The following is a 20,427-nucleotide window of genomic DNA, read 5'->3' as shown; positions in this document are numbered from 1 at the left end:
TTTGATGTGGCCCATTTTTTAAAATTGTGTATTTATTTATTATTGATTTATTTTTGGCCGCGCTGGGCCCTCTTTGCTACACGCGGGCTTTCTCTAGTTGTGGCTACTGGGGGCTACTGTCTGGCTGTGGCGTGTGGGCTTCTCATCGTGGCGGTTTCCCTTGCTGCCGAGGACAGGCTTGTGTGCGGACTTCAGTAGTTGGGACACAGGGGCTTAGTTGCCCTGGGCGCAAAGGAGCTTCCCAGACCAGGGATCCAGCCAGTGTTCCCGGCATTGCAAGGCGGATCCTTAACCACTGGACCACCAGGGATGCCCGGATGCGCACCATTTTTAAAGTCTTTACTGAACTTGTTGCAGTATTGCCCCCGTTGTTTCTCCTCTGGCTTTTTGGCTAGGAGGCACGCAGGACCCCAGTCCCCCTGACCAGGGATCAATCAACCCCTCAGCCCCTGTGTTGGAAGGTGACGTCTCAACCTCTGGGCCCCCAGGGAAGTCCCTGTTCAGTTCTTCTGTAGGAAGGAAACACTGGACCATGAACAGCATTTTAGAGGATTTTTTTTTTTTTTATCACCTTAAAATAATGATGACGAATCCATAATGGGACAGTTGGGAGCATATGGGCTTTGAGGCATCAGTGTATCAAGCTGGTCCTTCTGCTGCTGAGACATCGCAGTGCCCATGCCCTGCTGTCCCGGGGCCCTAGAGGACGTGGTTGCGGCCTGGATGAGGCTAGCATGCCGTGCTTCCTCCAGCTCAGGGAGCTGCTTTAGGATGTCCTACTGTGCAGGGGTGGTCTTGATCAACTGAGAGAATTCTTTCTGTGACAAGGGAGCACGATGCTTAGGAAGAGCAGAGGTATTCGAAGAGAAACCGTGGGCACACAGTCCTCAGTTCCCCAGCTGAAGAGTGACATCATCCTCTGCTGTGGGTCCCCGAAAGATCTCTCAGTTCGCTTTGCCCTTTGGAGAGCTGCCCCAGTCCTCCAGGATGTTGTGGAGCTGTGCTTCTAGAGAAGTGCCATTTTGGTTTTGAGGTGACAGCCTGGCGGCGGAATCTGCAGGATTTGGTGGAATCTGTAGTCACACGTCTGCACAGAAAATTGTGGCTAATTAAAGGGAAGAGTTGTTGCTGTTCAGTCCCTCAGTCATGTCCAACTCTTTGCAACACTATGGACTGCAGCCCATCAGGCTCCTCTGTCCATGGGATTCTCCAGGCAAGAATACTGGAGTGGGTTGCCATGCCCTCCTCCAGGGGATCTTACCAACTCAGGGATCAAACCCAGTTCTTCTGAATTGGCAGGTGGATTCTTTACCAGCCGAACCACCAGGGAAGCCCTTTAATGGGAGGGGGAGTGCATGTAAAGTGTCTTTAATGTTTCTCTGACTTTTAAATATTTAGTTTCAGTGTCAGAAGAACATTTTTTTCAAGACAGTGAAGTGTGCTCTTCTGCTAAATTTTTTATTTCTCTTTCTGACTAGGCTTCCCTGATAGCTCAGTTGTTAAAGAATGCACCTGCATTGCAGGAGACCCTGGTTCGATTCCTGGGTCGGGAAGATCTGCTGGAGAAGGGATAGGCTACCCACTGCAGTATTCTTGGGCTTCCCTTGTGGCTCAGCTGGTAAAGAATCTGTCTGCAACGCAGGAGACCTGGGTTCAATCCCTGAGTTGGGAAGATCCCCTGGAGAAGGGAAAGGCTACCCACTCCAGTATTCTGGCCTGTAGAATCCCATGGCCTGTATAAATAAGTCTGTGGGGTTGCAAACAGTCGGACACGTCTGAGCTATTTTCACTTCTGAGAAAAGAATATGGAAATCGAGCATAGGCATGTGGTGCCTATGGGGAATAATAACATTTTTGCTACATGTGGAGATATCATACTGTATTTGTACACTGAGATATTAATCATTACTTAACATTTATACAGCATCTAACAGTGCGCAAACTACCATCTCATCTTTTGATCATCGTGACTTCTGAATGAACTGGGTAATGATTATTGTCCCAGTTTTAAAGGTGAGGAAACAAATTCAGTGAAAGTGTCAGTCACTGAGTTGTCTCCGACTCTTTGCAACTCCATGGACTGTAGCCACCAGGCTCCTCTGTCCATGGGATTCTTCAGGCAGGAATAGTGGAGTGGGTTGCCATTTCCTTCTCCAGGAGATCTTCCCAGCCCAGGGTTTGAACCCACGTCTCCTGCATTGCAGGCGGGCTCTCTACCACTGAGCCACCAGGGAAGCTCTTACACTAGATTCTTTTTAGCATTACCACCCTCTACACTAGCCATGTTAAAGCAAGTGACAAATGGGGATTTCACTTGACAAGGTTATCTCACGTAGCTAGCGATGTAGCTTGCATTTTGGGCAACATATGAATCTGTGTGTGTTCCTGTATATGAGCTGGGGTGACTGGGGGCCAAGGCCCAGATGTTCTGGGTTAAATGTTCCAACAGGTGAAGCAAATGCCACCCATCAACGAAGCAGGCACCCTTTCTTTACCTGCCTGACCTGGGCCCTAGTTTAGAGGTCTCCCAGGCTATGTATATTTGGCACTTGGAAATCTAAAAGCTTTTAGTAATTATTCTGAAGGGGATTTTTTTTTTTAAAGCTGTTCCTCCTGCTGAAATGACTTTTTGTTCACAGAGCTGAGTGAGTGCTAGCAATAATTGAAAATGACTTGAAGAAGGGGAGGGTAAGGTGGAAGCAAGGCGTATTAGCTGCTGGCTGATATTATTGCCTGAAAGCAGGTGGTTTTGTTAGATTCAGTACACTGTATGTGGTGTAAAGAACAAACCTTTCCATTTTTTTTTCCTGAGAACCATGATGCTATCTCAGTAATTGAAAATAATCTTCTAAAGTTGCTCCTTAACTAGATTTACACAATCCCCTTTCAAATCAGCTGTTATCTGCCCTTACATTTCACAGTTAATGTTGCTGTCTGCACAGCCCCTGCTAACAAGAAGATCAAGTGTAACTCTTTTCATGATTTGAAATAAAGTGTTTCTATTGTAATTATCCAGGCGCCCGGTTGTGTGGTTACAAGTGGGCTCATTTCTCAGCTGGGTTTATGAGGATGTTTCCTTGTGGAATATAAGACCTTCTGTTCCAGCAGTGTTCTCCTTCACAGACCTCTCAAGGATTTCTCTAACTCTCTGTGTTCACTTTTTTGTACGTTTAAAAATGTGTGGGTGGGGGTCCAGGAAGGGGAACACGTGTGGACCCATGGCTGATTCATGTCAATGTATGACAAAAACTATTACAATATTGTAAAGTAATTAGCCCCCAACTAAAATAAATAAATTTATAAAAAAAAAAAATGTTTTCCTAGATGTTTTGGGGCATGGGCTGGGATTGGGGAGAGGTAGGTTGAGGCACCTTTTCCTCTGTAGTACTGACATGTGGGAGGCACCGTATCCCCTTGTTTATGTTGTCAGCGACCTCATTTTGGGAAATTTAGAAAAAAACACTGCACCTATTAAACAGCAGTTGTTTAGTCGCTCAGTCGTGTCCGACTCTTTTGTGACCTCATGGACTGTAGTTCACCAGGCTCCTCTGTTCATGGGATTTCTCAGTCAAGAATACTAGAGTGGGTTGCCATTTCCTTCTCCGGGGGATCTTCCCGACCCGAGGATCAAACCTGGGTCTCCTGCATTGCAGGCGGGTTCCTTACCATCTGAGCCACCAGGGAAGCCCCATTAAATTGCAGTAGGCAGGTCTTAGGGGCTTCTCAGGTGGTGCTACTGGTAAAGCACCTGCCTGTCAGTGCAGGAGACACGAGACCTGGGTTTGATCCCTGGGTCAGAAGATCCCCTGGAGGAAGGCATGGCAGCCCACTCCAGTATTCTTTCCTGGAGAATCCCATGGACAGAGGAGCCTGGTGGGCTACAGGTCTATGGGGTCACCAAGAGTGGAACATGGCTAAAGTGACTTAGCCACTCACGGATGCGGGCAGCTTTGAAATTGGTGTTTCATTCGTGATGGTGGTGAGAGAGGTAAACATGAACATGTGCTGCCAGGGAAGGTTGTGGGACATCTGGAGTCTTCTCCCGAATTCTTCTGGAACAGGATACATTCTCACGTGTTGAGGATACAGATGCTCTGTGAGTCTTGTCTCCATGCGGATGCATGTAACTCGATTTCCAGCCTGTGCTCACATTTTATTTTTAAGTAAGTTGCTATGTTACCCTTCTTGCATAATTGATCTATAGAAGCCTTTTGCTGCTTCCAGGCTAGCAAAAATTTCAATGATTCATTTTTAAAGTCAAAATTGCTAATTGCTTATTTCCTCGAGGGAGATGTCAGTCCATAGCCATGGCACGATGGAAGGACATTAAGTCCTATGTATGCTGGAGCATTGAATCCATCTGAAACTTGTACTGAGGAGGTTCTCAGTAGGTGGTATTTGTTACTAGTATTTTGGGAAGACTACTAAGGATGGGGCTGGAGGTAGAAGACACTAACTGAAGCAACTAGTTGTTTTTAAGACTTCTTTTAAAATATAGGCCACAGGGCTCTACTTCACAATGTCAGTTGCCATGGTTACACTGAGGCACCCCCCCCTTCCATTTACAGTGGTGGTCCCTTCAACATTTTAAGCCAAATTTTCCTTGTGTGCAAAAGAAGGTTGAACAAAATGACCCTCTAAGAGTCCCAAGCACTTTGACTTGATGAATTCTATTAAATCTGAAGAATATTCAAAGCACCCATATACCAATAATAAAGAGAGGGGATTTATGCGCCATCATTAAACTACGTGGGCTGCCATTTCAGGCTCTCCAACTGTATTGATCCACTCCATTAGTAGGAATAATTGAGAATTGACTGAATCATTTAGACATCCTCTTAATTACATTAACGAAAATGTAAATAGTCCATAAATATTTCAAGCTTCATATAACGTGACCCTTTTTTTTTTCTTAAAATACTTTCTGGTTTTAGGTAGAATAAGTATCATTTTGCATGATGAATAGTAAGAGAAAATATCCTGCCTGACTTCCACATTTGGCAAACCAAAGTGCCTTTCCTTGGGACTATAGGATCCAAGTGAATGAGTGTCCCAGATTCTTGATGTCTTCCTGGTGAACATAGTTAGCATGGGCTGACTCTTCTTGGAGCCCAGAGATCCAGCTGCTTCTTTTCTCTCTATATTTTGTTTTGTCTGGTTCGGTACTTAACTGGTAGCACTACCCCTTAGAGCAGCGGTCCCCAGCCTTTTCAGCACTGGGCCCAGTTTTGCGGAAGACAGCTTTTCTACAGACCTGGAAGGAGGGGATGGTTTCAGGGTGGTTCAGGCTCATTACATTTACTGTGCACTTTGTTTCTATTATTATTGCATCAGCTCTACCTCCGGTCATCAGGCACCAGATCCTGGAGGCTGGGGACCTGACTTAAAAGACATACAGCAGCAGTTGTAGGGAGTTAAATTCAAATTTTATCCCCTGGTTGAATAAACAGCTGAGCAAGTTGATAAGGAAGAAACTCCAATCAGAGCATTAAGAGGAAGGTAACTTCTCAGCCCTGATTATCTCAGAGAACTGAGACCTGGCTTTCCCCATAGAGTAAACAGGGACGCCCTGCATGCACACCTTTTCTTCTCTCTTCTCAACGTCAGGCTGTCGACAGCCTGGGAGGAAGGGGCAGGTTGGAAGGAGGTCTGCGCAGAAGGACTGGCGGTGGCCACGCCCCGAGCTCAGCCTTGTCTGGGAGCTGCAAACGGAAAGGGCAGTGTGGAAGGAGAGACCACACTGGGAACAGTTGAAATTGCCCCCGAGCGGCTCTAATTTATGAGCCTCTTGCCTGATGGAGATGTTGTCCGAGGAATTCCGCTTGCTTCCGCCAGCGCTGAGCTGTCCCTCAAGACGCATCTCGGCAGTCCTGGCCGTCTCACACTCACCGGGGCTCTTGAAACGTTATTCCTCTACCCGCACTAGTTGTTGTTTAATCGCTAAGTCGTGCCCGACTCTTCTGCGACCCCACACACTGCGGTGTGCCCGGCTTCTCTGCCCACGGCATTTCCCAGGCAAGGGTACTGGAGTGGGACGTCCAGCTTTATTTGACATCTGGTGCAGAAAAAAGTGAAGGAGGAGGATGTACAGTGATTAGATTTGCAGGAGGAGGCAGCAGTGACCTCAAGAAGGACACAGACGCATGCTTTTATTTTACTGTTTTTGTTTCTCTTGCTGATGTGCTGCTGACTGCCCGGAATGCTGTTTCCAACTCCTCTGCTCTAGAAGTTGGTAGTATTGTACTCATTGAGGCTGGGAAGTGACACAAATTTGGCTTAAAGCAATGAGACCATTGTGAACACTTATATCATAGAACAAGCATCCTGGGAGATTCCACAGACACTAATGAGGAGAAGGAAAAGGCGCCCGAGTCCCTCTAGTTGAATAGCTGGTAGAGGTGGGTCCCCACAGTGAAACTCATCTGAAAACAATCTGGTCTAGTGCCACAGCCTGAGAGGACAGCCAAAGAGAGTGGGCGGGCAGTTAATATTTGTAACTTTCTAATGCAAAGTCTTCTCTTGTGAAAGTGTGTAGTTTTACATGCTGTCATAGCATGCTGGGTTTTTTTTTTTCACTGTATGACAAGTACTTTGAGAGTTTTTGCATTTATCTCAGTAGTTTCAAAGTGACACGTCCATCTGATGGTGTAGAAAAATGAATATTTTCCTAAAAGTTTTAGGTACTATCCATAAATTTTTGTGTGAAATAATGGTGGTTTTCTTCAGACTGAAAACATCTATTGGAAAAACTTGCTGATCTTTGTTTTGAGGAACTTGCGTTTTTCTTAACTTCAGTGTCTCTATACCTGAGCGGAAAATCAGGTATCTTGTGGGCAGCTCGTCTCTGGAAGGCTTGGGAAGCATTGTTTCTTGGGATGAAAATGAGGTAGGAAGACCCTCAGGTCTCTTCCTGTGACTTTGGACAACTCATAATCTTGATCATCACAACCTCCCTCTCAAAGTATTAATAGCTGTACTTGCTTCTTTTCTGTATCTCATGCATTTGGGGAAAATAAGCAAGAAAATAGTACAAAGCTTCTCCGAGGGAAAAATGCTATAGTAATATGAATTGACATAGTTCTCACTGCCGGGCGGGTGGTGTTTCTTTCTTCGTTTTCTTCCACTTTTCTGCTCTGGGATAGCTGCGATTCTGAACTGAAGGCAGGAAAGCACAGTATCCCCCAGCACCCTGCCCCCTACACACACCCAGAAAAGACCTTTCACAAATCCCATGCATTGGAATTCTGTTGTAGGCAAAGGGTCTTTTTACTTTAGATTGGAATACAGCGCCTGCTGTTTGGGTTCCCTTGGAAATTTTCATTTTTGATCCAGCGTATAAAATACAAGGAGAATAAAAGCTGAAGAAAGCAGGTAAGAAGTGAGGAGTAGTGGTGGAGGCAGGTAGCAGGGACTCGTGCCCCTGGAGAGAGTGGGCCGTAAGGGAGACAGGCCGCGGCGCTGCCCTGGGCTGTGTGATGCGGGCCAACACGCTGATGTCCTCCCGGAGAGGCGGTGGGCGGGCTTGGGCAGACAGCTGGCCGGAGGTCCGGTCCTCTTCCTACTTGGGCAGAGTTCAAAGTGAGTAGGTGGTACTGACATTCCCAGGGTCACCATTGAAAGGAGAGTAAATTCCAATCGCCTGTGCAGTTTACTGATACAGAAGTGTGAACAACTTGTTGCATTTTAGAAGGATTGTAGTTTTTTAGGCTTCCATGGGGGCTCAGACAGTAAAGCGTCTGCCTGCAGTGCAGGAGACCTGGATTCGATCCCTGGGTCGGGAAGATCCCCTGGAGAAGGAAATGGCAACCCACTCTAGTACTCTTGCCTGGAAAATTCCATGGATGGAGGAGTCTGGTAGGCTACAGTCCATGGGATCGCAAAAGAGTCAGACAGGAGTGAGCAGCCTCACTGGTTCACTGATAGTTTTTTGAAATTTTAAATAAAATGTTAGCACAGGGTGATACTTTCCAGCTTTCTAGAAAATACACTCAGCCAGGCCAGAATACTCTTTGATAATGGCAGGCAAATGAAGTATTTATTTTCATTACTTAAATGGCAAAAAAAAATTTAAAAAATTGAGCTGTTTTTACATTGTGTGGAAGAGATCAACTTACTGTTGATGATAACTTTTCAGATAAGTAGATTCTTCTGCATCCAGTGAAGTCTTAAGCCCCTCCATAACCCCCATTATTGTACATCTTATTATCAACAAGTAATTAAGTTCTTCTCCTACTTACAGACTTAGAGAACAAACTTATGGTTGCCCCCTGGGAAGGGATAGTTAGGGAGTTTGGGATGGGCATGTACATACTGCTGTATTAAAAATGGATAACCAACAAGGACCTACTGTATAGCACATGGAACTCTACTCTGTATTATATGGCAGCCTGGGTGGGAGGGGGTGTTAGGGAAGAGTGGGTACATGCGGATGTATAGCTGAGTCCTTTTGCTCTTCACCTGAAACTAGCACAACATTGTTAATTGGCCATACTCCAACACAAAATAAAATGTTTAAAAAGAAAGAAAAAAAAAATTAAGTTCCTCTCGTCGTGGAATAGAAGTCTCATGAAGGCAGAGATCATGTCACCCTTGCTCACAGTTGCAGCTGCAGCATCTGATGTGGTACCCAACACAAAGGAGATGCCCAGTGATTACCTGTTGAATGAATGGATGGATGAATGGATGCCCTTAAACACAGTGCAGCTTGATGAGCCTGAACCTCGGCTGGATTCAGATGCCATCAAAGAAGTAAGTGTCTTAAAATGTTGCCTTTATCTACACCCAGAAGTGACATCACTCTCTATCATTCCAAGGTGATAGAAGATGGAGGCCATTAATCCTCATTTTCAAAATGCTTATCCTGATGACTCTGATGTGCAGCTTGGAATGTCTACGCCAAGCTCTGATTTAGAGTTTTACAGTTACATTCAACTCTGAAAGAGAGTGGTCTGTTCATCATCTCCATCACTTTTTTTTTAAAGGGAGATACTTTCTCATTAGGCATTGTGGAGCATAGCATGAGGGGTTGAAAGTTTAGATGGAAATACGTTTAACTCCAAGATCCTGTGACTCCCAGAGTGTATGTTTAATTATATCTGTTTAGGTATATTATAGAGACTTACCCACTTCCAGCCTAGGTTTTTGTTTACTCAGCTGTTTGACACAAATTTTCTTTGTTCCATTCTACAGCTTTTTCTAAATAGAGTTAGCTAAGTTTCCTGGTCCTTGAGCAGGTAAGGTCTCCTTTCCCTTGTTGTAGGGTCTGTTCACTAGTGAGTACCTTGACCACATGAATTGATGTGTGCCAAGAGTTGGTTACATTTTATAGCTGGAAAAAAGAAATGGCAACCCACTCCAGTATTCTTGCCTGGGAAAATCCCATGGACAGAGGAGCTACAGTCCATGGGGTCGCACAGAGTTGGACACAATGGAAGCGACTTAGCACACTCACTGTTGAGGAGTAGTCCAGTTTTTTAACCATCTTCGCTATTGAAGAACTTCTGGGTTGTTTCTGGTTTTCAACTACTAAGAATAAAATTGCTGTGGACGTTTGTGTAGGCTTTTTGTTTTGAACATATTACTTCTCTAGGATAAATGCCCAAGAGTATCAGTGGCGGGTAGTTTCTTTTTTTTTTTAAGGATGTTTTTCAAGTTTTATTTATTCTAATTTTTGGCCACACCCTGCAGCATGTGGGATCTTAATTTCCTGACCAGGGATCAAACCTTCACCCCCTTCAGTAGAAGGCAGCCTCCCAAACACCAGACCACCAGGCAATTCCCTCCTGTTTCTTTTTATAGCAGAAAATGAAAGTATTAGTCACTCAGTCATGTCTGACTCTTTGTGACACCAGGACTGTAGCCCGCCAGGCTTCTCTGTCCATGGGATTCTCCAGGCAAGAATACTGGAGTGGGTTACCATTTCCTTTTCCAGGGAATCTTCCTGACCCAAGAATGGAACCCAGGTCTCCCACATTGCAAGCAGATTCTTTACCATCTGTGCCTTCATTTTGTAAGAAACTGCCAAACTGTTTTCCACAATGGCTATCCCATTTTACACCCTCACCAGCAACGTTTGTGTGATCTGGTTTCTCTGCATCCTTACCAACACGTGATGTGATCCTTATTTTTTATTTAGCCACCTTGGTGGGTTTTTAGTGTTATCTCAGGGTGGGTTTCATTTGCCTCTGTGTGTACATTGCCACATGACTCAGGACTGGCCGGCCCCAAGTCTGGTGGTTGGCTGTGTGTCAGCAGGAGTGATGAGGATAGTGAGGCCACATCCCTCGTCTGCCTTCATCCAACAGGCCAGTCTGGTGACCAGGCAGGGTTCTGAGAGAGTGGAGGTTCTCCAGGTCTTTTGAGTCCTAAGCCAAAGCTCCAATACTTTACCACCTGATGCGAACAGCTGACTCATTGGGAAAGGCCCTGATGCTGGGAAAGATTGAAGGCAGAAAGCGAAGAGGGTGCCAGAGGATGAGATGGTTGGATGGCATCATCGACTCAATGGACATGAGTTTGAGCAAGCTCCAGGAGATGGTGAAGGACAGAAAAGCCTGACGTGCTGCAGTCCACGGGGTCACAAAGAGTCAGATGTGACTTAGCTACTGAACAACAAGACAACAACTTGGACCCGGCACACCTTTACTTCCCTTGTATTCTGTTAATGACAGCAAGTCACAAGGCCAACCATGACTCAAGAAGCAAGAAAATAGACCATCTACCTCTTGAAGGGAGAAATTGCAAAGTCAGATAGCCAAGAGTATGGATACAGAGAGTAACGGAGAATTGAGGACCATTTTGCAATTAACATACCACATCAGGTATCTTGTATAATTATCTTCCACCCATTTTTCTTTTTAGTTCAGTTCAGTTCAGTCGCTGATTTGTGTCTGATTCTTTGCCATCCCGTGGACTGCAGCACACCAGGCTTCCCTGTCCATCAACGACTCCAAGAGCTTGATCAAACCCATGTGCATTGAGTCGGTGATGCCATCCAACCTTCCCATCCTCTGACATCCCCTTCTCCTGGTGCCTTCAGTCTTTGCCAGCATCAGGGTCTTTTCCAAGATTCAGTTCTTTGCATCAGGTGGCCAAAGTATTAGAGCTTCAACTTCAGCATCAGTCCTTCCAATGACTATTCAGGACTGATTTCCTTTAGGATTGACTGGTTTGATCTCCTTGCAGTCCAAGGGACTCTCAAGAATCTTCTCTAGCACCACAGTTCGAAAGCATCAGTTCTCAGCCTTCTTTATGGTCCAACTCTCATTTTTCTTTTATAATACACAAGTAGTATACTTAGTGAAAGTATGTTTGGCTAGTCATCATGCTGAGTCGCTCAGTTGTGTCTGACTCTTTGTGACCCCATGGACTGTTGCCCGCCAGGCTCTTCTGTCCATGGGATTTTCCATGTAAGAATACTGGAGTGGGTTGCCTTTCCTTCTCCAGGGGATCTTCCAACACAGGAATGAAATATGAGTCTCCTGCATTGGCAAGTGGATTCTTTACCACTGAGCCACCTGGGAAGCCCTATATATTTGACTAGGGGTTGGAAAATCTCTGTGTGTGTGTGTGTGTTAAGAAATTGGATTAAAGATGCCTAGGGCCTTAATTTTATCCAGCTTATTTATAAACATTTACCTTTAACACATGCAGGGTTGACTTCTGCCAAAATCAGAGTGGGACAGTTATAATTAGAGAAGATTATATCTTCATCTTTTTTTGTAGTGTGTCTTGTAGGTTAATTTCTTGCCATCCAATTTTAACTCAGCTGCTTCTAGGGCAGTCCTAAATTCATCCAGCAAATCTTAACTAAGGGCCACGCATGGGGGATACAAAAAAGAGGATTAATATACCTGCTAAGGGGACTTCCCCATCATTCCAGTGGTTAAGACTCTGTGCTTCCACTGCCAGGGACTTGGATTCCATCCTTGGTCAGGGAACTAAGCTCCTGCATGCTAAGGGATGTAGCCAAATATATATATATATATATATACACTTATATATATACATGTGTATATATACACACACACCTGCTGAGGACTTCCAGCCCAGTGAGAGAAATGGGTGTACAGAACAATGCCAAGTGGCAGCTTGTATCTCCCACTTCATATACACCTCTTTTGGGGGAGGGTATCTTGCATTTATTACAACTTTTTCCTTCTCACAAGCAATGACATGGCCCTTATCTTTTCCCCATTTCCCACCCCCCAGTGTGTGGTCCTCCATACCTATGGGCTGTTCAGAGCTCTGTCTGTGGACAGGTTGTCTCCTACCACTTGGGTGAGTGACCGTGTTCTGGGTACGGTGTTCTAATTAGTGAGGGGTTTCTCCATTTGCTGGTTAATTCTGCTCATTTTAGTAATAAACCACAGGCGGCCAGAGGGAGTACAGGTGTCACACCATAATGATTTTATGGCTTTTGTTGAAGGTTCTAACACTCTCTGTGATGTTTTACTTCTCTCGGTAAAATCGCAGCAAAAAATAATCAACGTGTGTTCCTGCCATGCTTACCTCCTCGACAACTTAGAAGATCACTGTGGCTAGCTTTCTAATTTCATTTGTTTTGAAAATGTTGTAACAGGGAAGAAAAGTCTGAGAGAATATATACCAGATGTTAGGAGTGGTGATTTCTTGCTGGCTAGTTTAATGATGATTTGTTTTCTTATTTTGGCTTCATTGTGTTTTGTAATTTATACTGTAAAGTGTATGATGGTTGTAAAAAGTTTTTTTTTTTTTTTTTTTTTTTAATATGAGAGAAATTCACGGCCCACAGGTAATGCTTTATAACCAGAGAGAGAGAGTGGGAGGGATGGGCATTAGCACTTCCCAGGTATGCGAGACCCTGATTAAGACAGCATCAGAGGCCTCCTGAATAACTGTTACATTAATGTAGAGAGATGAGAAGCAGGTTTGGGGAGTTTTGACCAGATTTCATTCTTTGATGTTAATTCTGTATGTTTCTCCCCTGGCGTCTCCACTGAGCTCTGCCATCCATAGCGTGTGTCATTCATACACAGAGGTGCTCCTTCTGACAGTGATAGTCATCTGGAGACATGGATATAGCTGGAAATGCTCACATTCTACCCCAGATCCTTTCAGTTTAGGAACATGCTTTGAAGTTTCCTGTGCAGTGCGGGATGGAGAAGTGGTTTTGTGTTCTGGGGTTTGTAACAATGGTGTCCTTTCTTTTATGCCCCAAGCAGATAGAATTCTGGGGATGTGAAGGATGGTGGAACACGTGATCTCAGAATTTTTCTCTTGTGGAGAATCAGTGCGGCAAAGAGGATATGCTGCACTGTGAAGCAAGCATCCTGTTTCTGGATGCGGGGTCAACAAGAACGTAAGCGGATTCAGTTATACAGGCTGTTGACGTGTATTCATATGTAGAATTCAGAGTCAGGAACTCAAGACTAATCATTCAAAATGCTAGTAGATTCATAGAGGAAACCCTCTAGCTTATGGCCCAGTTCTGAAATGGAAGGGCTAGATTCCCATTAAGAAAACCTGGTCATAAAAGGATGAGGAAAAGAGCAGAAACCATCCTGAAGGCATCAAGGCCAAAAGGACGGAGAAGCTCTACTGTTACGGGTTCTCTGGAGTTCCTCTGCTGTGCTGAGGGATTATGCTGTTTCTCATTTCAGAAACAGTTTAGGAGGGACCATGTGCATTTAATCTTAGAACTTTTTCCAAAGCACTTGGCTCATGAGCTCAAGGACTCATTCGAACCATCTAGGTCAAAGATATAGAAACAGGAATGTTGAGGAGATATTTGACTTCCTTTATTTTCCCCTAGGAAATGTATCTACGCAGCATAGTTTCCTGAATGTGGTTGTGATCAACTTTCTTCCTCCCCTGAGGCATTGAGATGGCAACTTAATTCTTAATTCCAGCCAAGATTCCAGGATACGATATCAACATGTAAAAATAGTTGTTTTATTGTTTTATACTAACAATGAGCAATCAGAAATTGAAATAAACACCATTTACAATAACATCAAAGACAGAAATACTTAGGAATAAACCTGACGAAAGATGTGCAAAACCTAGATGCTAAAAAAAGCACACATTGTTACTGAGAAAAACTAAAGAAGACCTAAATAAACGAAGAGGTATATTTTGTACATGGTCAGAAGTCTCAATATTGTTACCATGTCCGTTTTCCCCAAACTGATCTGTAGATTCAACCACAATCAAAATGCTGGTAGTTTTTGAAATTGCAAAGATGAACTTAAAAAGTCATGTAGAAATGCAGAGATACTAGACTAGCTAGTCAAAACAACTCTGGAAGAGATGGGCAGAACTGAAAGACAAAAACTACCTGATTTAATGATTATAAAGCTTAGTAACCAAGAGTGTGGTGCTGCTATCTTAGTAAACGTACAGAGTACTAGAGCAGCAGAGAGAGAGAGAGATACACGTATATACAGAGAAGTGAGTCCTAGATTCACTCACTGACTCTAGGATTGCTTCTTCAACAAATGGCTCTGAAACCATTCAACATCCAAAAGCGAAAAAATGAACACTGAAACATGCCTTGTAGTATGGATTAAAATGAATACAGAATAGATTATAGACATATAAGGAGAACATAAAACTATAAATCTTACAGAAGAAAGCATAGGGAAAAATCTTTGTGACATTGGGTTGGACAAAGATTTCTTAGATTTTATGGATGTTAGTTAAACCTATTGTGGTCATCATTTCATAATACATGTAAATCAAACCACTGTGCTATACACATTAAACTTAGTACAGTGATGAAAAAAAAAACCAACAAAAAGATTTCTTAGATCAGAAACCACAATCCATAAAAGAACAAATTGACAAATTAGACTTCATCTAAAATTAAAAATTCTGCTCTTCAAAAGATACTGTTAAGGAAATGCAAAGATAGACCACAGATTGGGAGAAAATATTTCCAAATACATATGATAATGGACTTGCATCCAGAATATATGAATTACTCTCAAAACTTAATAATAAAATAAGCAACCGACTAAAATAATGGACATGTGACATGAACAGATATTTCACCAAGGAAGAAATATAAATAAATACGTGCAAAGATGCTCAACGTCATGAATCATGAGACAAATGCAAATTAAAACTCCAATGAAATAACACAAAGACCTATTAGAATGGCTATAATTAAAACAGCTAACCATATCGAATGTCCATGAGGCTATGGAGGAAATGAACTTTCATACTTTGTTCCTGGGAATATAAAATGGCATAGCCACTAGGGAAAATAGTTTGGCGGTTCCTTAAAAAAATTAAACATCTTGCGCATGATTCATCCATTTCCACTTCTAAATGTTTACGCAAGAGGAAAAAAATAACAACATGTGTCTGCTCAGAAACACGTATGAATGGTTCATAGCAGTGAACTTTGTAATAGCCAAAATGTTGAAACAACTCAAATGGTCATCAGTAGGTGAATGAGCAAGCTCACTGTAGCACAGCCCTTTGTTGCCGCTGCTGTTTAGTTGCTAAGTTGTGTCTGACTCTTTTGTGACCCCAGGGACTCTAGCCCTCCAGGCTCCTCTGTCCATGGGATTTCCCAGGCAAGAATACCGGAGTAGTGGGTTGCTGTTTCCTTCCCCAGGGAATCTTCCTGTCCCAGGGATCGAACCTGGGTCTCCCTATCTGTGCTGAAATGATGCAGGAATAAAAGGTAATGAACTATTGATTCGTGCAACAGCATGGATGAACCTCAGTGTAATTATGCTGAATGAAAGGAACAAGTCCTCTATCCTCAACTGAAAGAATATATACCGTATAGTTCTGTATATTTAAAACTGTTAAAAATGAGAGTGAATTTATAATGTCTGAAACCAAATCACTTTTTCCTGAGGATGAGAAAAGGCCAGGAGGGGGTGACAGGGAGAGAAGGCAGCAGGGCGTGAAAAGCTTTTGAAGCGAGTGGGCTATGTTCATGATCTTGATTGCGGTGATTTTTTCATAGATGCAGCCTATGCTAAACCTTACGAAACTGTACACTTAAAATGTGAAGTGAACTTAAAATGTGCAGTGAATTTGAGTCACTCCTCCATAAAACTAGTAAGAACCAGTGCAGTGAAGGGCTGTGGCGGGCAGGAGGTTACAGAGCAGTACGTGGGCACAAAGAAAGGGGTGGTCAGTCTTTCCTGGGAGGTGATCTCTGCCGCTGGGAAAGGTGGATACGCATTTGTCAGAAATGCTGCAAAGACAGGACAGGGTACAGAGGCTCAGTGAGGGCTGAGAGGTGTGAAGGAGGGCAGCAGAAGTTTTGAGGACTCACAGAGAGGTTTAGCATCCTGGCAGCCTGGAGGTAAAGGTAGAGTAGTTAGGGACCAGACCATAGAGGTCTTGCTCATCATTCTGAAGTATTAGGATTTTTAGCTCAAAGGTACAGGAAAACCACCAAAGGTGTTTAATCTGGGCAGTAATAGGCCATTTTTTTAAATGAATTTTTATTGGAGTGTAGTTGCTTTACAATGTTACGTTAGTTTTCTTGCTGTATAGCAACCTGAATCAGTTATATGAATACATATATCCCCTCTTTTTCAGATTTCCTTCCCATTTAGGATGGGAGGGAGGAGGAGGTTGTGTTTAAGGAAGATTATTTTCACCCTAGAATGAATGCTTAACTCTGAAAATTAAGGATATGCAGGATTTTAGCTAAATAAGAAAATTTTCCATTGATAAAGATCCCATATGATCACTTCCTGGGATAGGTATTGTATTTTGAATGGCTCCCACCCCAAAATGGGGTCCTATGGAAAATTTGGCACTTACTGCCAACTCTGCAGACACATACACGTGGACATCCATTCCTGGATTTCTCTCCTGTCTTCCCCTCACCCCGTCTGTTGACAGGGCACATGTGCCAATCTTGGTCCAAGGCTGCTTTGCCAGAAGATTCCAGATCTGAGATGTTGCCTTAATCCAAATTGTGAACCTGCCCTGCCACAGAATTACATCAGCTCAGAGCTGAGAACCAAACTCAGCAGCCTGGAGATTTGCAAGGCATCTCAGTGTGGTTGAGCTCCAGTGGTCCAAGTGCTGAAGCCCAGGCGCGCCTCTCCCTGGGTGCTTGGCAGTGCTCCTGCAGTGCTGAAAGCCAGCATGGAAAGGGCACTGTTAATCCCTCAGTCGGAATGTTTTACTGTGGCTTCTGTTAAGGGATGCTGGAAATAACAATACTGGCACGACTCGACCCCGAAGAGGAAAGCCCTGTAATTACCAATTGACCCTGATTCCACTGTAAATATTTCTACTCTCCGATAACCTTTGGCCACTGGGCCCAGAGTATGCCAAATTTTGCTTTCCTGGTACGAAAAGCTTCTCGTTTTCCCTTCCTCCTCGGCATGGACCTTTAGCTATATGTGTTGGAAAATGCAATCTCCAGGGAATACCGCTGTGTGAAGCTGGGGAAAACCTAAAGATTTACTGCTTCTGACTTTCAAAACTGGTGACTTAGTAATCTTTTAGTTGTTATTTTGTAATGAAAAGCATTACATGACCCTTGCATTTTTGTGGAGTACTGGGGAGAGCGATGAACATTCATTTTATTGTCTGTTAAAATGATGGGGGTTACGTATCATCATTTGATTTTAGTATTTACTCCCTTACATGCTGGGAGGGTTAATACTACAGTCAGCAGAGAACCCTTAATTCTTAAAGCTTATGAGTAAAAAGTTTTGATTTTTACTCATAAAAATCAAGGAAATAAAGTGATGGTGAGAATAGTTTTGTTTCCTGATTTTGCTGTGATGGTGAATTGCTGGGTTACTGATTACTCAGCTCCCTTAAAAGATGGGGAGAAGTGAATGTGTTTGTTATCATCATGATTATTGTTTTTACTGTGACCCTCAGTTCACAAAATAGCATCAGCCCCATTCTCAGAGATCAGTGGTAGGTGTAGGTTTTAAATTAAGGCAAACCCTGCTAATTGCGGGGTGAGGAGCACGGCCGGTCCCCTGCTGAGCACAGGTGCGTCTCTGCCCCGTGATGCTGACGTGGCCCTCGCTGTTGGCACCAAGCCCCGCATCTCCATGGCTCCTTTATCCAAGGTGAGCTCCAGCCTGGGCCACAGAGGCCCCCTCGGCACCTGTTTAAAGTACAGAAGCAGAGTTGCGCTCTTCCCTATCTGACACAGGTCTGTGGCCGTGAGGGAAGCATTTCTTTCAAAATTTTAAGTGTGTTTCTATGTGAGCCTTGCCTTGGTTACAAAGCCCTGAGAAGTGGGGCCTTTCTAATCCCTCCTAGGAAATAACTGTAGCTGAATTTCCTCCCTGCCTTGTTCTTACTAGCATCCACATATGTTCATGTAAATGTGTTAGTCACTCAGTTGCATCCGACTCTTTGCGACTCCATGGACTGCAGCCCACCAGGTTTACAGTTGAATTCCTCTGTCCATGCAATTCTCCAGACAAGAATACTGAAGTGGGTTTCTATTCCCTTCTCCAGTAAATAGTTCTGTTGAAATGGGACTACTCCACTTCATTTATGATCAGTCATCACTGAAATTAAGATGAGAGGAAGAAGAAAGAGTTCTGTGTAGCCTGTTGTGAGACTATTATATAATGACTATTCATGATATAGCAATAGCTGATGATTGCCAAGTATTTACTACTTGCCTGGCATTTTGTAGTGGGCTTCATATATGGCTATAACTTGCCTTTGTAACAATCCTATGAAGCGGATATGACCATTTTTCCTATTTTACAGATCTGGAAACTCAAATCTCAAAAAAACTGAGGCACTCACTCAGAGTTACACAGCTTGTAAGTGGTGGAGGAAAATTCAAACCCGAGCAGTCTATCTTTAGAGTCTGTGTTCTGAGGCTGTGCATTATATTGCCTCTTGATTGTATAATCTTTTAAAGAAATCATCTTAAGTCTCAATATAAGTTATGATTCAAATGCCATTAATGACTAAAAGCAGGGATATTGCTCTGATTTATTGAGTACTTGCTATGTGAGGTACTGTGCTAAGTACTTTGCATGTATTATTTAGTGTTTTGCATGTATTATTTAACCCTTTTAATAATGCTTTGAGACAGGTATTATCATTCACATTTTATAGATGAGAAAAAATGAGGCTTAGAGAGGTTTACTGGCTTGCCCAAGGCCAGACAGTAAATTTGAGATGGGAGTCAAAGCCAAATGCTTGACTCAGATGCTTGTTTTTTTTTAACCCAAAGGGAAAAAGGTTATAAAAAGAACTCAAATTGGACTGTCTCATGCATGGGCTGCTCTATAATGTAAGTCTTGTTATTAATTTTGAACTTTCTCATCAATATAAGCAACTCACGCATCTCAGAATAATTACAGATATCAGATGTTTTCACCTTTGCATTTACATCGTTTCAAGCCTGCACTGTTTTCAGTTGTTGGGCGGTGCAGTCCAGGGCTTCTTATGCTTTTTCAGTGTCCGGCAGAGTTTATTTTTGCTTCTCAGAGCAAAGTATGTAAATATGTAAGATGAAATACATAGAATAATAAGGAACCAATTATATTAATTATAGTTATCAAGTATTAAGTCAAATGTTTTGTAGTAATATCACATGTGCTCTTTGCTTATATTATATTAGATCTGGCAGAGGGAATAGTAACTGCTGTAATTTCAAGCTGATCATAAACGTACATGATGTTTTCAGACATCAGTGTCAGTTACAATGAGACCTGAAAACATAGATGGCTTCCATTGGTGACAAATGTACAAGTTCCATTAATGCTACCATGATTTGTTGCCTAAATTCATAATTGAAGCTAATGCTAAATTTCAATTAGATATTGGTAAGAAAAAATAAAAAATGCTTCCCAGGTAACTCAGTGGTAAAGAATCCACCTGTCAATGCAGGAGACATGGATTCAGTCCCTGGGTCAGAAAGATCCCCTGGAGAAGGAAATGGTAACCCACTCCAGTATTCTTGCCTGGGAAATCCCAGGGACAGAGGAGCATGGTGGGCTGCTGTCTATGGGGTCGCACAGAGTCGGACACGACTGAAGCGACATAGCAGCAGCAACCTAGAGAATATTGCTTAATCTTAATGCCCTTCAAGTGAAAGGTATCCCGCTTGATGTGCTGTGAAGACTGCCTTACCCAGCACTGTCAGAGGATCTGGGGTCCCCTGCACTGCCACCACATAAACCTTGGCACCATAAGGTTCGCCCTGGGCCTGAGGAAGGCTTGGAAATGCTTTCTTCTCTGCATGGCTTTGTAATGTTCGTTGGTTATTTGCCTACTCCTGAATCCTGAAGTCACATCCTTCACCATCTTAGATCTTACAGTTCTAAAGAGAAAAGCCAAAAAGCACAGAAATAATACTTTCTAATGTTGAGGATGTGTTATAAATGCCCAGGAAGGGCAATAACAGTAGGGGAAGCAGTAGATGGGAGACTTGGATGTTAAAAGGAAGTGACTTGCCCTTACTTCAGTAAG

At 43.3% G+C, this 20,427-nt stretch overlaps 1 protein-coding gene across 1 annotated transcript in view; it reads left to right on the top strand.

Annotated features, from left to right (window-relative positions):
- Positions 1-20,427, top strand: part of LOC145528629 (uncharacterized) — a 249,651-nt gene that overhangs the window by 21,455 nt on the left and 207,769 nt on the right. Inside the window, exon 3 of the mRNA XM_081547282.1 lies at positions 8,600-8,748. Within this exon, the coding sequence (XP_081403408.1) occupies positions 8,600-8,748 (149 nt within the window). The remainder of the gene's footprint in view (positions 1-8,599; positions 8,749-20,427) is intronic.

Source organism: Giraffa tippelskirchi, chromosome 12, assembly GCF_054371585.1.
Source record: "Giraffa tippelskirchi isolate mGirTip1 chromosome 12, T2T-mGirTip1v1.2.pri, whole genome shotgun sequence".
Classification (NCBI taxonomy): Eukaryota; Metazoa; Chordata; class Mammalia; order Artiodactyla; family Giraffidae; genus Giraffa; species Giraffa tippelskirchi.
The sequence above is the reverse complement of the archived record's forward strand: the minus strand, read 5'-3'. Positions and strand labels throughout refer to the sequence as shown.